This window comes from Pagrus pagrus (genome assembly GCF_965226575.1).
Source record: "Pagrus pagrus genome assembly, chromosome: 11".
In the NCBI taxonomy this organism is placed as follows: domain Eukaryota; kingdom Metazoa; phylum Chordata; class Actinopteri; order Spariformes; family Sparidae; genus Pagrus; species Pagrus pagrus.
In genome coordinates, this window is record NC_140195.1 from 14,924,418 (window position 1) to 14,941,999 (window position 17,582).

A 17,582-nucleotide genomic window follows, 5' to 3' on the forward strand; every position below is an offset into this window, starting at 1 on the left:
GCTGTGCGCACCGCACTGGGCTGGCCTCAGCCAATCACGTCAACCGGCGGCGCGAGGAGGCGGGGGGAGCGTCCGTCACAGCTAACGGACCGTGGTGGGGCAGGCAGCGGCAGATCGCATTCTTCGTTTGTCGAGCTACGGCATCACGTTCAGGTTCATGGACTTCTGACTGGGCTTTCTTGATGAAAACATCTTCACCCTAAGGCGCAGTATACTTTTCATTTAACTGTTATCCATGAGATTCTTCAGGCTTACCTTCAAGTGCTTCGTCGACTGCTTTTGAATCTCCTTTGTCAACGGCTCAACTGACTGCGGCGCCTTGTGACATTTTTCCATCTCTTAGCTGAGCTGAGGGTTTCCAACTGTGTGTTGATCTTAAAAAATTAAAAAAAACAACTGCGATTTTTGAAAAAAAACAAAAATTTCGACAAGGCGAAATAACAAACTCAGAAAATCAAGAGACAACTGGAGCACTGCCCGCTGTGGCTAGCGTTACATCTCTGTGTCTGCCTCTGTAAGCCCGCCGGGTGCCTCGTTAGCTAGGCACATTGATACAACTTCAGCAGCCCCCTGGCTCAAACCAGATACAGTAACATCTATTTCTGTGCTGCTACCCAACAACATGTCACCTGAGTTGGAAGAGAACAGCCAAGGTGAGTATAACGAATGACCTCCACTGCCTAATAATGCCTTATTATTATTCACCATAGGCTCCCACCACTAGCTTAACCATGACCACATGCTGATGGATTAGAGCATCCCTGCCTCAGCCTGTCACATTTTTCGTTATAAGAGCAATCCAGCTGCACTCTGTCTGTATTCCTCATCACAATTTACATCCACTTATGTCTAACTTAACACCAGAGCAGACTTAACTGCATAGGAGTCATTTTTAAGCTGAATGTGGTCACTTGTGGTGAATACAAAGGATATTATTCCACAAAGAAATAATTCTCAAGTTTTACATCAGTGTCATGAGGGTTAGGGTCCTCGACATAGACCTGTTTACACTCTGAAAAATAGATTATTTTAACTTAACAAGTGATCTGTTTGATTGACCTTTAAACATCACATACCCTCCTTGCTCATATTATGTTAAACCACAGGTATCCTCTTATTAAGTTGACATCCCTCACCTTCCCCTCCTCTGTTCACACACACACACACACACCCTCAAACTGCTCTGATCTGGATTCAGCTGCCTTGCTTTGCATCCAGCACAGAGCGGCTGACTGATCATCATCGAATGGCACGAATGAAGACACACACACGTTGCTTTTGCTTGCGTTTGAGTGTAGGCGTTCGTTCAGGCAGCGGTGTGTGTGTTGAATAGAGAAAAGGAGAGCTTTGTGAGTGACGGAAGGAGCTCGAGATGTACCTGCTCTCTGCTGTGTCGTACCGCAGCACACTAATCACTCTGTCAGTGAGACAGGCAGAGAGGAGAAGAGCATCGGGGGAGGGTTTAGTGATGACATTACATGTGCAACATGATTATAGCCCAAATACTAACCGTGTAAGGGCAGTTTATGCAATAAAAAATCTTGTAAATTAAGTATGTCAGCCCTGTTAAGGCTTAGTGGTTGATTGTACTAATTGGCTATGGTTGCTCTGACGCATGAATTGAAACCCCGGAGTCTCCCTCCTCCATTCAGTACAAGTCTGACACTGTGGTTCCTCTGTCTCCAGCGCTGACTTGTGACGTGATGTGAAGTTGTGAATGCGTTTGATATTAGTAATAAAAATGTAATGTATGAATTTCCATTCGCTCTCCTTGCCTTCTTCCTTCCATTTTCCTCTCGTCTGACGATTGCACATCTTTTCCTGTCCAGGTGATATCAGTCTCCCCCAGTTAGAGGCAGGGACCCTGTCCGAGGAGGAGGGCGGGTCAGCTCACCCCCTCGTGCCTGTGCCTGGTGCGGGCCCAGGGTGTGGAGAGGGCGGAGGGGCTGGTCCACCGCAGACCCAGGATGGGGCTGCAGCCGGGACAGGAAATGGGGCTTTAGCAGTACCAGCTGTGGAGAGGGAAACCTGGACCAGACAGATGGACTTCATCATGTCCTGCGTGGGTTTTGCTGTCGGCTTGGGCAACGTGTGGCGGTTCCCCTACCTTTGCTACAAGAATGGAGGAGGTGAGCTTCAGGAGCACTGTGGAGGACTCTTTGTTATGAATGCACACAAATGAACACTATTTTAATGAACATATGAGGAGTCTCCTAAACCCAATCAAGTCCTTTTCAAGGTTGATACACACAAGTACAGATGATCGTTGAATGTTAATGTACAAGCAAATGTCATGGAATAGTTCATATAAATTAACAAGCTATTCACTGTGCGCCACATAATTGTTGTTTGCAATCTGGCCAATGATGTTGGTGTTTTAAAACTTAATCACTCACTTTCCTGTCCACCTTATTCCTATCCCCCATGGTAGCTTGGGCAAATTAGCGGCACGTCTTCTGGCGCATCCTGTCACTTAACCAGAACTGGCATTTTCCATGGTAACAGGACGCTAATCCTTGTTCTTCGATTTGTACGCCGTATCATTCATTCATGAAGATGTGAGTCAGCGACTTTATCAAGTAATACTACCAACACTAATACTATTGTTTAGTCCACTTAGCTAATGCCTCTAAAGCCTTGAAAGTGCCACCAGTGCATCAGTTATTATGATATTTTGTCATTTGCGCTAGTTCTGCTAAGCACCGGAAATATCACCCATAATAATTTCCCCAGTGACCTCCTCAGGAAACTTGTCGAGGGGGTCAAGCATACACCCCTGAGGGTCACCTGGAAGAGGTGTGTCATCTGTCATAAATGTCACATTTAGAAACATTTTGGAAACTTGCAATTGTTAACATGCAGACAACTTCTTTTCCTGTGTTGTCCGACAATCCCAGGTATTTGGGTTCTGTTGGTGAAGAAGTCCAGTATATTCACTAAGAAAGGGTGGGACTCAGGCCTCAAGTGCTGATTTTGTCTACTAGTTTCATTGTGGTGATTGTGTTGAATGTTGAGCTGAATTCAATGAAAATCGAGAAAACTTCTTAAGCACTCTTAAAATACAATGAAATATCATTCATAAGTTAAGCAAAGGTTTGGAGCTGCTTTGATCTGGAGTACAATACACATTTTAAATCTAGATCTAGAAAGTTTCCCAAATCTAAGAGTCATCCTGTTTAAACAGTTAAGGTGAACTTCTGACAGTTGGTAGGACAACAGTGAAACAGCCTGAGCAGAGGTAATATTTTAATAGGCGTGATAGGTAGGGAAAGCATGCGTGGCTGTGAGCACGTAGCTGAAAGCACGTGGTTTCACTGTATTTATCATTGCTGCCTGTTGCTTAACAGACACGCTTTGTACAGTTTGCCCTACAGTGTTCCTGCTGCTCTCTCACTCGCATATAAGGTATTTGCGTTACGTAACTTTGTCCATATCCTTTTCTGTTTTAATTTATGCCAACTTGTCGAACAGTAACTTGCCCTTACTGCCACTTTTGGCCTTGGCATGTCTTATCTCTGCCCTACCCACTTTACTATTTTTTTATGAGGTGTAACATTGAAATGAAACTGGATGTGTGTGCGTGTGTCTGTGTGTGTCTTAGTCCAGCCCTCCCTCTCCCTCATGTGTGTGTGTCTTGTGACCCATGGCTCTGATACCCACCTTGTGGTATCGTATAACAATGGCCTGCCTCACACAGTCCACCCCCTGTGTGCTCCTGCCCAGCACTCATGTAGCATACAAAGGTGCTCTCTCCCACTCGCCTGTTGATAAGGAGGCAGATGGATATGTCACACAATAAACGTCCTGTGACTGTGCCCGTCCTTTTACTCCCCTTCAGCGTCGGCACGGTCACATTTGCCACAGTGCTTCGGTTTACGTCTTTGACTGACCCAGGGTACACCTTGTAAGCACAACAATGTTATCAGATAAGGGCTGGGGCTCTGAGTCAGAGCTGTTTGTCGCTGAAACAAGGACGCACTTTTGAGACGGTACTAGATGAATGTAAAAATAAATGCGTGGAAATAATACTCTGCAAATCTAGGTTATTTATTTATTTGTAACTCAGCTGCTGGGCCTGGTGTGTCTGGTCCGGTTATGATTAGAGCGGATTTACTTAAGCCTATTAAGGGTTCAGTTTCTCGATGATTCGGCCAATATTATGGAATATGTCAGTGCAAGCATTTTCTCCATTCATTCCATTCACGCCTCCCATTGCATCTCTCTCCCTTTCTCTCTCTCTGTCTCTCTCCCGCTCTCCCACCCCTTTCTCTCTTAGACTCACTCTCATGAATGTTTCCTTATAAGGCTGCAGCCCTCTGCTCTCAGAGAATGACATAAAGAATGATGGACTGAATGAGGCACAAATTGTCAATCAATTGCACGGCTGCAGAGCCAACCAGGTCGATGCCTTGCTGTGTCATTTTTGTATTTGTTGAACCTGCTCCACCACAGCGTTGTCCCAGTTTTTCTGCCTCTCTCTCCTCTGATGTATCCATCTTTCCCTCCTTTCTTCTTAGCCTCTCTCTGCTCTGCGTCATGGCTGGTCATGTGACTCCCTTCCATCTGCGCACTGTAATGGCATCACCCAGTATGTTACTATACAAAGCAAATCATTGCAGTTGGATTACATGAGTTAAATGACCTATGCCGCCTTTTTCATTTTTTCTCTACTGTGTATTCCTGATCTTGACAAGCCTCTGCTATGGTATGGGAATCCAAAACAGAGATTATTTATAGAAGAAACTGAGCACTGCCTCAGGCCAAACGACTACTAATCAAAATGATTAGAACTCCTCAATGTCACTATCAGGACTAACAACTCCTGCTGGGGTCTGTTGTCTCACTTTCTGTCTTCATTTGATAGTCTTTTGTCTGCCTCCGCTCCGTGCAGCTGTCAAGTTCAAGGACAATACTTACCATAACTGTCCACACACTGGTGGAATGGGAGACGATGCGTTAATCTCCCACATACTGTACACCGTCAATGCATCCGTTATCTGTGGCCTTGTCTAACCTCCTCCCTAGCTCTTTTGCCCTTTATTGCCTCGCCCTCCTCTCGACTGTTTCTTGTTGTGTTTAGAGCTCGATTAGTAAGAACCATGTCAATGTTTGAGCAGCCTGTGTGCTTAAAAACTTGATAAACATGACCTCTAGTTCTCTACTGCTGAAGTTCTGCCAGTATGACTATATCCTCCATGAGCAGGACATAATCAGCCTCTTAACTGTAAACAACAAAAACTCACCATTGATTGTATTAGGAATAGCTTTATGTAATGTTACTAAATTAATTCTCTCAAGTTTCGAAGATGTTGAGGATTTTTATTGAGATCGTGTCATGATAATTCTCACTTTATCTTTTCAAACCTCTTTCTCTTCCTGTCCATCTCCATTCCTTTCTTTGGGCGGCATCCATCTAATGCATACAAATTGTCAAAAACACATTGTCTCATGTTTGAGATCTTTGTTGTCCACCTCAAAATTACTGAAGAAAATGATTATTTGTTCCTAATTTTTGTTTTCCTATTAACAAGGTTCAGGCTATGTGGAATGTTATCATTTTCTATTACTTACTGGGCATATGATTGACTCACACTCTTGTACTCTTTGTAGTATATGAAAAAGAAGTCTCAGAGCAACTAACCTTACACATTAACTTTCAAACTTTACTGAAACATGCAATTCATTTGCCTTTCCTCCTGAAACAACTGCTGTTTGAAGCATAAAGAATGCCACATGTGATGTCTGTAAGTGCAATGACAAGGAATTTATTGATTTGATACCGTTTATATCATCATTGCATAAGCCCAGAGCAATAAACCACTATCATTCTGTAGTCATATATTTCCTGATGCCGATCGTTTTCTTTGGAACATAAGTAATTATAGTCTTAAAGTGATATTGAATGTTTGGCCAATGATAAGAAAGTATTTCACAATATGAGTTAGTTTAGATACAGTGTTGTGATTGTGACCATGTGATGAATCTATGTGTTGCAGGGGTTTTCCTGATCCCATACTTGCTGATTGTGTTCATCGGGGGCATCCCAGTCTTCTTCCTGGAGATTGCACTGGGACAGTTCATGAAGCAGGGAGGGGTTTCTGCCTGGAACATTGCACCCCTCTTTAAAGGTTAGAGTGTTTGACAATCATATTTCTCTAAAGAATCTCATTTTATTGCTTGCTCATCATCTCTGATTTGTAAACTACATCCCAACATACCTCCTTTGCCTCTCTCATTCTCTGTCAGGTTTGGGCTTAGCCTCCATGGTGATAGTGTTCTTCTGTAACACCTACTACATCATGATTCTGGTGTGGGGCCTCTACTTTCTCTTCCATTCCTTCACCAACCCACTGCCCTGGGCCACTTGCGGACACCCCTGGAACACCCTCAACTGCACGCAGGACTTCCGCCGCGCTTGCCACAACCGCAGCGCTGGCCAGCTAGCTCTGCCATCATCTGCTGCCACCCCCAACAACCTCCTCTCCTCCACGTCCCCGCTGAACTTGTCTGCAGCCCAGTTCCTCCTCAACGGCAGCTGCGCAGAGGCTGAGGGCATGCGCTCCCCTGTCATCGAGTTCTGGGAGTATGTTATAATGACTTGTCTGGGAATTGTCATGGAGGAGTTGAGCAGTGTGTCATCAGTCTTAATCATTTTATTATTTAAAGTCAAAGCCATGAAGATTTTAAGACATTAAACCACTACCAAATTGAATTTTAGGGGTTTTAGCAATATGAACCCAAAGTTTCCGTCATGCAGACCTTTATTCTGATCCTTCTAATCTTGTTTTATGTCAGTTATGAAATATATTTCATTTTTCTGACATTTATCAGGTGTTAACAAGGCCCTATAAAAGCCTCATTTGACTTGCCAAATATAATTCAATATAATTCAATTCTTTGTCCTCTTCCTCATAGGCGTAAAGTGCTCCGTCTGTCTGGTGGGCTTCACGAGCCTGGTGACATCAGCTATGAGATGGTGCTGTGTCTCATAGTCACCTGGATCATTGTTTACTTCTGCATGTGGAAAGGAGTTAAATCTACTGGCAAGGTAAAGTCTTTTCTGGCTGTACAATTCCAGATTCTTCGTGTAACATGTCACTATTTGGGTTTATGGTGTACAGACAAGTATTTATGGCTTTAGCATACATGAAATGTTACTTGCCACTGTCAGGGGTTATAGAGTGCAGACTAATATTTGCATGGCTTCATGCAAAGGTTTAAATAATTGCAGCATTTTGCCCTTTGACCCCAAATCAGCTTTGGTATAGTGAGAGGATCAGTGTCTAGACTGAAACACATATGAACACAAATGTAAGCGCACACGTTTATTCTTCAAATGTTTATTGTGGAGTTTGTGGAGCTTTTTGCTCACGTGTATTTATGTTAATGTGCAGCTTAAAGTTTCAGTCAGGCTATAATCTTTGACTGATCGGCCAATCCCTATTATATTATACTGTACATGCATATTGTTCAGGGTGACTTCTATTCAGTAGTTGAAAGAAGATGCCTACTACTCTTTTTAATGTGTGTGCTCTCAAACATTAGCATAATGAATACATCCTTATTTTATAGCACATGGAGATGTCTGTATTTGCATACCCGTGTCTCCAGAGTAGCCAAAGCTCGTAGAGCAAGTGAAAAAATAATGAAGGAGATTGAGCCAGCCGGCCAGCTGTAAGCCGATTAGTAACTTTCCACCATGTAGATGTTTGAGAGCTGGAATGGGGCTTTTTTTTGCCCATGTTCGCCCTAGATCAAGGCAAATATGTGCTTTCTCACTACTTTGCTTTTACCATAGTGATTTAGCGGGGACTTGATGCTTCTAGTAGGTTAGCAGGGGGCGGCTTTCGCAGCATAACTTTACAAGACTACTTTCTGAAAAGGTCTGCCAAAAACCCCTGCTATTGCAGGAGGTTTACAAATTGTCTGGCTTTCCATTTACAGGCTACCTTTTCTTCAAAGTAACATGACAGGGCCCATTACACATCCACTACAGGAAGGACCTAATGGGCTTCTACTTAAGACTTGAGTATTTGCAAAGAAGGTAATTGCTTAATCAAAGTGATAAAAACATACTTGGGTGCAGTTATGTTGAAACATTTCACCATAGCAGATGGACCATGTTGATAAGCACTAAACTTTTCCTGCTAGCTTGTTAAATTGATCATATAATTACATTTTTCTGTGTACTTAGTTACTTCATGTAATATGAGGAGTGTAAATATTTGAAGGGTGTACTTTGGAGTTTTCTACTTTACTTAATGCAAGTTCTGATGCATAGTACTCAAACACCTCCTCACAAATTTATGCTACGGTATCAAGAAGCGTACTTCATAGCACTCTTCTTTCATCTTTCTGTAGGTTGTGTACTTCACAGCTCTGTTCCCCTACCTGGTACTGGTCGTTCTCTTGGCCCACGGAGTCACTCTACCTGGAGCTATTGATGGGATTGTTTACTACCTGAAACCTGACTGGTCCAAACTTGGAGAAGCACAGGTATAATTTTGCGTTGTCTGTAGAAAACACGACAGATGTGTACATCAACATCCAAGAAACACAGGTCTACAGATTGTAAAACATTACTCGGATTATTCCATATGTCATAGGTGTGGATTGATGCTGGCACCCAGATTTTCTTCTCCTATGCCATCGGACTGGGCGCCCTGACTGCACTGGGCAGCTATAACCGCTTCCATAACAACTGTTACCAGTGAGTCAATACATGCATATATACATTTAGGCTTTCTTTCAGTCTGACTCTATTGTAAAGTGCCAAAAGATCACTTCCTTTCTCCTTTAAACACCCTTTTAAATGTGTTGAATGAATGTGGTATTGTAAGGTCTGTGCTGTTATCTGCATTTGCCACAACCATTAGACTTAAATACACTGTACTGTATGACTGCAGGAAGTATAATTGAAGGCCGAAATACCTCCATGCACTCACATTTTAGATGTAAATTAATTTCCCTCCCTGATCAAGATAGAAGCAAACAGGCTGCCTGGAAGAGTCATAGCAGTCCCGTCAAGCCCTGAATATATGCAACAAGCTCTTTTTTTATTTTCAGGCAATCAATCCATAATGTTTTTCTTAAAAAGATAGACCTGATTTACATTGTTTCTAGGAACAGTGGACCTCACTATTGCTGTTTTTGTTGGCTGGCTTGTTTGGTAGATATGTAAACATTTTAAGACCTTTACACGGTAGTTTGCTCCATAGATGTAATAAAGATAATTGTTTTTGTAAATCTCAGCACTTGCATGCATATTTGGAATGCCCATAATAGGAGGAGCCTCATGAATATCCTGCCATCTGACATTTTCTCTTCCTTGACCTTAATTGGAAGTTAAAGGATGAGTTCAGATTCTGAGGTATGTCAGCTCAGCTCTGTTTCTCACACACACTTAGAGAAGCCCAGGAATAGCTGGAATAGCTGGAGAAATGTGTATTTAAACTGCTCACAGAGGCCAGTCAGTACTACATTTAGGACTCAGGAGTCCTTAGGTCTTGATCACTTGCTTTCAGACCACACATCTTGACTTCACATGTCTTTTTTAGCCATGCATTTTGATACATAAGTGGTCTTCACATGGCTTAGGCTTATGAAGTATTCTAGATAAACCAAACACTGGCACTTAAGAGGGTTTTTCTAGATTTTGACGGTTTTAGGGGAGGGTGAGACAAGGGATGTTCAGTTGGTTGCAGCCTGCAGCTACAATGCTAGATGCCATTAAATCCCAAGCACTGGAGCTGCTTGGTGCTTAAGACCTAAAGGATACCGTCCAATAGTTGTTATTAGATGATAGCACACTAATCTTAGTATTCAGCTCAAAGCAGAAGTTATCCAAAGTAACCTGAGGCTAAAGTATACTTTATGGGGCCTGTATACTCCGTTAAAAGTGCATGTCGGATGGTTGAATGTCTTTGGAAACCCCCTCTAACCACACCAATCTGATGTTGGATTACAGAGGTCTGTGGTCTGTTGGTGTAACTTCCCAAAACCGTCGCACTGACATTCCAACCCTCTTCACACAAGGGTTGTAGAAATATCCCATTTCTGTTATCATACGCTGTACATTTTCTACGGTATTAAATTCTACTTTATTAATCTTATTAAAAATAATATTTCAAGTCTATATCAAGTTTCTCGTCCGTTAGGACATAATATTTTATTACATTCCAAAACAATGTTTGTTTAACCAAAACCCCCCCTGTTTTCATTCATTCGGGGTTATTGTAACGATAATAATAATTGTAATAATTGTGTGATACCATTAGAATCTCATACTGTCTCAACCCTACTTCACACGGTGATTTCACCACTCCTGAAATGGACTGATAGAACTTTTCTTTCTAACAACCAAGTGTAACACTCTGAATGTCTAATATTAACAATATCGTACATCCCCCCCGTGTGACGGCCAGCTTTAACTCCAAGTAAATATAGTTCATTTTGATGTGGTCATACAAGCCATTGTACAAACCCCTTCTTTTCTACTCTAACCTGATCTTTAGACTGACGGTAGCAGAGCCAGGTCTGGCTGTGTCGAACCGTGTCTGACGAGGTCAGACTGAAATCAGTTTGGGGCATCGACAGTAGTAGTTGTAAGGGTCAACAGTAAGTGTAAAGTTGTCTCCATTATTGCCTCATAGGGCTGCTAGTGTGGCTATAGCCTTGTCTTGTTAAATAATTGTGGTCATAATATGGTCTGTTTTCTTAACCCAAACACTCACTCTGAGTTGTTTTGATTATACATATCGAAAAGAATTCCTCTAAGTACTGTTTCAGATTGATAGAGCCTATTGACGGTAGACTGAGTGGATGTTGCCTCTGAACACAGCTGCAGCGGTGTCATAATAATCATCATGGTGCAACTCTTGTTTATACATTCTTTATATCAGGAAGGATTCTTGGCCGGCTACACTTGACTTTTCAGGATTAACAGAAGGTCAGTCCTCACTATGTGGACCAGATATCAGGGATGTTATTAGAATTAGAGCTCCAACATTCATTATAATAATGTTAGATATATTTATATTATGGAGCGAGTAGTCAATATGGGGGTTTCCTTTCGCTTTTCCACCCCTCTCAGACCTGTAGACAGATGCCCCATTGGCTTATTTGGTCTCTGCTCTCAACCTGCCAACTACAAAGACAACAACAGCTTTCAGAGAAATTACTATTGATCCCTAATTCACCATCCGTCCATCTCTGCTGCTGCCAGTGCTTGTCTTGAATGTCTTTCGTGAGCCTCATGTTGCAGCATATTGTAGTGCATCTTTTGCTCACAGTGTCCTGTTCTGTCTCCCCCCTTTCTCTCTTCCTCTTTCTTTCTCTCTGTGTGTGTCTGTAGGGATGCATTCTTGCTGGCTATCATCAACAGTGGAACCAGTTTCTTCGCAGGCTTTGTGGTGTTTTCTGTGCTGGGCTTCATGGCTGCAGAGCAAGGCGTGGACATCAGTAAGGTAGCTGAGAGTGGTAAGAAATACAGCTTCCGTGCGAATCGGTTGCCTTAAACCCAGTGTAGTGAGCTGAGTATTGACAGTAAGAGCTTTATTCCCTCCATGTCTGCTTATGACTAACTACTTCTTAATGTGCAGGTCCAGGCCTGGCCTTTATAGCCTACCCCAAGGCTGTGACTCTGATGCCTCTGGCGCCACTCTGGGCTGCACTTTTCTTCTTTATGTTGCTCATACTGGGCCTGGACAGCCAGGTAATACTGACTATTGACACATTTGAGTTTGTTTGTTTACATGCACGTCTTAACGCATTATAGAAGGCATTTGTCTTCGAGGATCTTGAATCTATATTTTACTTCTTCATTATGCTGCATTTTAAATTGAAGCTAATCTACATTTCATTTTCTGTCACTTCCTCTCATTCAAGTGCGACAAACAGTCGAGACGCATCACGTCCAGTTTTAGCATTGCATTTCTTAGCAGCCTGTTTGTTGTGTGTCTGTTTGAGCCAGTGCCTACATCCATTGTTTTACAGCCCAGGGATTTGTCAATGAGCTTCTGTCTGATTCACACAGAGACCGTCTGTCCACTCTCCAATCCATTCATTTACTCTCACTTTCCATTCTCTCCCTCATTTCTTCTCCATCCATCTCTCTCTTTTTCCTGCCATAGCCACATTGGCCGTGCGCATGCTGCCATTTCTGGTTAATGATGTAAAAAATAGCTGCACAGCTGTTGTCCTCTCAACTCATTCCGGAGGTGGAAATATGTTTTTGTACAGCAAAGAGACGCGTAAACATTCTTGCACAGGGAGGAGGGGTCTCTGGATTTGAGCTGACATGCTCACCTGCAAACTCGGTTATATGTCAGATACATCTGCAGTAGAGTAGTAGTAGGGTCAGGGTAGTACACAACTTAATTCTACTTCTAATTATCATTTTCTTATAATTTCATTGTCTGCTATCTCTTTACTTTCTTCCTCAGTTTGTTGGGGTCGAGGGTTTGATCACGGGAATCATGGACATGCTACCCCCTAAATCCGCCCTGGGCTCCTTGCGGCGAGAGGTGGTGGCGGCCATCTGCTGCGTCATCTGCTTCCTCATCGACATGTCCATGGTCACTGAGGTACATTGAGGATTTCCAAGAGTTTTCTTATTTTTCTTTTCTTAAGTATTCTTAAGAATTAGATGGGATGCACTCTCATTTGGAGGCTGGCAGATTATAAGACAATGAAGACTTAAGAGTCTCTTAACTGAGCATAAGATTGTTTTTCTAGCAGACTATTATTTCTATTGGGGCTGGATGATATTTCTTTAGAATAATGGCACCATATTTTTAGGCTCTATTGCGGTTCACAATATATATCGCAACATTTTGAAATCTCCTCACAAGCACTTCATAAATGTGAGGAATGGGTGACAAAATCAAATATCACAATACTTTAACTTGTTTTTTTTTTTTACTTCAGTTTTTTGGCACCGTACAAAACTTAAAAAATCTAATCAAATAAGTGACGTGTCAGTGATGAACAAATCAGCTCTCTGAGCTCTTATAAATGAACTATGGGAGCCAGCTCCCGTCTTCGAGCCTTTATTTTTTAAAATTATTATTAATATTTTTTATTATGACAGGATGATGAACATACTTGTAAATAAGTTCCAGAAACTTCTGACTTTGGTAAAATTAAGACCCAAGCATGGTTGGACTTGTTCGGTGCACTTGCATGCCAACACAAAAGACAGTTCAGTATAAATCCAATGTTCAATACACATAGTAGTGTTTGATGTTTTTACATTATTTAAGGTTTTATACCGAACATAATGTAGAATTATTAGAATTCTGGAAAGTATAAGGTTTAGTATAATAACATTGATTAATCTAATTGATATACTGTATGCGTACTCATATCCGTCATCGGTAAAAACAGCGGTATGAGAGCTCAAATAGCGGAGACAAGGCTGGAAATAGGTCGCACATACAGTATTAACATGGTGGTCTTGAGGCTGACTGCCCTCTTTGTTTCTGTCAGGGAGGGATGTATGTCTTCCAGCTGTTTGACTACTACTCTGCCAGTGGCATCACTCTGCTGTGGCAGGCCTTCTGGGAGTGTGTGGTGATCGCATGGGTCTATGGTGAGGCAATACAGTACAATTACAATACACACAGCAACACAAACTGCACAATTCGATGCATTATCACATAATCCCTAATGTAATTTCTCTCAGGCGCGGACCGTTTCATGGACGACGTGGCTCGTATGATTGGCTATCAGCCCCTGCCCTACATGAAGTGGTGTTGGTCCTACATCACGCCTTTTGTCTGTGTGGTAAGTGCTGCTCTGTGTGTATTTTCTCCAGAAGCTTTACCTTCCAGATGCAAACAGCTGATATATTCTGCGCCTGTAGGCAGTGTTCCTGTTCCACGTGGTGAACTACAAGCCCCTGAAATACAACAACGTGTACACTTACCCCTTGTGGGGTGAAGCTCTTGGCTGGGCATTGGCCCTGTCCTCCATGCTCTGTATCCCCGTCACCGTTCTCTACAAACTACTACGCTGCAAAGGCTCTCTGCGGGAGGTCAGTATGCCACATTCTCCTGTGTGTGTGTTTCTGTTTGTAATCGGTAGAAAAATGCGTCTCCTTGGATACCGCCCACCCTCCCCTGTCTGTTATTTGGTTTGCTGATTTCTTCATTACTCATTAGCGAGGGCTCATTACAGACGGCTGAAGCATCCGTCCAATAAACAGCTCATCACCTATGTGCCCTTCACTTTCTCCGTGTAGCGGTGGCAGCACCTAACCACCCCAGTTTGGGGCAGACATCACCTGGAGTACCTGGCCCCTGAGAGCGAGGCCAAGCTGCTGCCCCCTGCAGGAACCAAGAGTACACTGCTCTTCGAAAGTGTCATCTGACGAGCCGAGCCCCCACAGAACACAGAGCCAAGGTCGCCCTTGTCATCAGCAAAAACACACAGACACACATACACACACACACAAACTACACGTAATACATGCACACCACACAGGCCTGGTGAGGGCAAAGCGCAGATTAACACACCCCATAGTTATAAAAATACAGAAAAAGCCCTGGACAAATGGACCAAAGATTAGATGGGAGAAGAACTGAAACACACCCACACAGTCATCACATGCTGATACGCCCACTGCTCTGCTTTCTGACTCTACCTCGCTGACTTTCTCTCTCTGCTCCCCGCCTTTGTGCTGTCCCGTCTCGTCCTGTGAGTGTGATGTGTCCAGTGTAGTTGTGATATCTTCCCTCTCTGTGCTTTCCCGTCTGTCATGGTTTCAACGACCTCATCCGTCCCAACATGTCGCGCCATTTTTGTGCTGCAGAAACTTAAAAGATCCTGAAAATAACTTTCTCAATGAAAGACCTCATTTCTGCTGCTGATATGCCATGGTCCGAATGTGTGCGTACGAGTGTGTGCATGTGTGTGAGGGCGTGAGCAGTATGTGTCGGACCGTGGCAGTGGTGTCTTCATTCACATGTGACATTGTTTGTGGCCATTGTTTTCTGTATTCTCTTAATCAACTGTACAAAAATAACTTCCATTTGTAAAAAATAAAAAAAACAAAGATTCAACAAAAAGAGACAACGCATCACCACTTCCAGCTGTGTGTTATGAACTAACTTAAGTATCCAGTGTATTGTAGGGTCTGTGAATCAGTGTTAACAATATTTGGAGGGGATGATGATCAGAATTTCCACCTTAAAGAGAAGAAGAGAAACTTTAGAATGAATTGTGCAAGGAGCAGGAGACTGGGTGGTGGGGAGGGGAAAGAGACGTGATGCCATGTCAGGAAAGAAGCAATAAATGACAAAATAACGATGGATGCAATGTGTTTTCATGGCTCTTTATTTACATGGTCTCAATCATACTTTATTGATAAGACATACAAGGGAAACATATCAGGAAGAACTTCAGGATCACAGTCCAAAGAATACTGGAGTACACTGTTTAAGACAGAAAGCCCTACTCTGACAGCACTGGACCAGCTTTCAGCTCCATGTGAAGCGGGTTAAATTCCTTTGTTCATACAATAGATATGTACAGAAAGTATTCTGGTTGAATCACATTAAAATATGCTTCACCTTTACATTTGGGTAAAAAAAATAAACTCATCAGATAGTCAAACAGTTCACAGACAACTGGAGGTATAATCAGGTCAGGTCAGGTTGGTAGGGAGCGATAAGCACTGCCAAGGAAGTGTGTGTTCTGTAATTAAAACACCTGACACCTGACAGTGTTTACTTTGGAGTGGTTATTCCAAGGAACCAATTGTTTCTTCAGGGAAGTTATTTTTCCAGTTTATGTAACTGCACATATAAATGGACCTTTTAAAGGAGACATATCATGCTCATTTTCAGGTTCATAATTTTATTTTGGATTACTACTAGAATAGGTTTACATGCCTTAGTGCTTAACAAACACATTTGTATTCTCATACTGTCCAGTGCTGCAGCACTGTATTCCCCCTCTGCCTGAAACACTCTGTTTTAGCTCATGTCTCTTTAAGGCCCCCCAGTCTCCTCTGATTGGTCAGCTCTGACATGCCTGACCTAACAACAACAGAGCATCTGTGCTAAATCAATTCTTACATGCCAAACTAACCATTAGGCATAAATGTAGTGTGAGGTTAAATTAAAAGTGAGACTGCTGACAAGGCGTTTTTTTAAGAGCTCTTTTATATGCACAAAAATGTATATAAAACACAGAAGGAAAGAAAAAAAAAAACGAAAAAGCAGAATAGGTCTCCTTTAAAAAAAATAACATTGTTATGGCTGGGAGCAAATGTCTTTGAGTTAGCTATCTAAATCAATTCAATACAAGTGAAACATGTATGAGCATTTATTACAATACAGTGTTTAGCTTCCAACAGTTATGATATCAGATGATAACATGACACTCGATCCCAAAAATAGAAGGGAGCTCAAGATGTCAGAGGGCTTGTGTATACTGACTACAAACACACCCACAACGTGTTTAAGTGCCGCTGCTCTTTTTCAACGTAACACCTATTACACCATATTTGCAATTCAGCTCAGGCTTTTCAACTTTAGGTGTTTTAGAGCAAATGAGCGGTAATGTAAGGGCTGAGCATCCCTCCCAGTTGACAAATAGTTCCCTCCCAGATGACAAATATTTACATTTTATTGATTCATCGTAGAAGACATTTCCTTTTTTAAAGGAACAGGAAGGCCAGCTGCATCGGGTCAAGACATTGAAGGACAAATGTGTGCACACACATCAAGACCCGCATTTTCATAGCAACACCTCTCTCATGAGTTTCCCCTTATAGTCAACCTTTCACTCACTCTCTACTCTCTCACACAGGCTATAAATACAGACTCCTATTAGTCCAGTGTTACATTCTCCCACTCAACCCCCGCCCCTCTTCTGTCTCGCGCACACACACACCACAGAGGGAGAGAGCTGCAGTGACGTATTGCTGGCTATCTCATTAGACGATATCATAAAAAGGCTGTTGCCACAGCAACGGCTCCCTGTGTTTCCATGGCGACCAGCCGCCATGTCAAGGTGGTGCATTCTCCCCCACTGAAAGGGGAGGAGACCAATGACGACCAATGGTGTGCAGCTGAAAAGCCAGCCGCCTGAGAAGAGGAGGAGGAGAAGGAGGAGGAAGATGGCGAACAGTCTGACCCCTGCTGGTCACATCTGAGTGGTGCAGGACAAATCCTGAAAAAAATGGAGGGCAGGAGCATTTCACAATATATCACAGCAATAAGTGATAACCGAAGCTCAGAAGTGTAGCTGATATTCATAGTGTTGAACTCACAAGTACGAAGTCGTCGCACCCCAGTTTGCGCAGAATATGCAGCACTGCATCGTGGACTGTGACAAACAGTCTGCTCTTTGGGATGGACTCTGAGAAGAAACCTGCAGTCTCCAGCTGCTCCACGACACAGGCTAATATTTGACCACACAGAAAAGCATGCAAGTCAATGAGACAGAGAGCATTTAGAGATTATAGAAATAAATATTTATGTTTGATGAATGTGTCCAACAGGGAACAATGTGGCGCCACTTAGGCTGAGACCTTGAAGCATTCATTATCTCAAGCTCCAGTTCCTTGAGTCTGC

At 42.7% G+C, this 17,582-nt stretch overlaps 2 protein-coding genes across 2 annotated transcripts in view; one reads left to right on the forward strand and one right to left on the reverse strand.

Annotated features, from left to right (window-relative positions):
- LOC311264824 (sodium- and chloride-dependent creatine transporter 1) lies at nucleotides 1-15,313 on the forward strand. The gene is made up of 14 exons (XM_084365949.1): nucleotides 1-653; nucleotides 1,830-2,129; nucleotides 5,997-6,128; nucleotides 6,247-6,583; nucleotides 6,916-7,048; nucleotides 8,362-8,496; nucleotides 8,607-8,710; nucleotides 11,354-11,478; nucleotides 11,601-11,713; nucleotides 12,444-12,584; nucleotides 13,489-13,591; nucleotides 13,685-13,785; nucleotides 13,865-14,035; nucleotides 14,243-15,313. Exons 1-14 carry the CDS (start codon nucleotides 623-625, stop codon nucleotides 14,369-14,371), a joined length of 2,055 nt encoding a protein of 684 aa, XP_084222075.1. The 5' UTR covers nucleotides 1-622; the 3' UTR covers nucleotides 14,372-15,313.
- Nucleotides 14,349-17,582, reverse strand: part of LOC311264753 (solute carrier family 26 member 6-like) — a gene marked incomplete at its 5' end in the record, with an annotated part of 14,441 nt that continues 11,207 nt past the window's right edge. Inside the window, one exon of the mRNA XM_084365843.1 lies at nucleotides 14,349-17,409. Coding sequence (XP_084221969.1) covers nucleotides 17,261-17,409 — 149 coding nt within the window. The 3' untranslated portion in view covers nucleotides 14,349-17,260. The remainder of the gene's footprint in view (nucleotides 17,410-17,582) is intronic.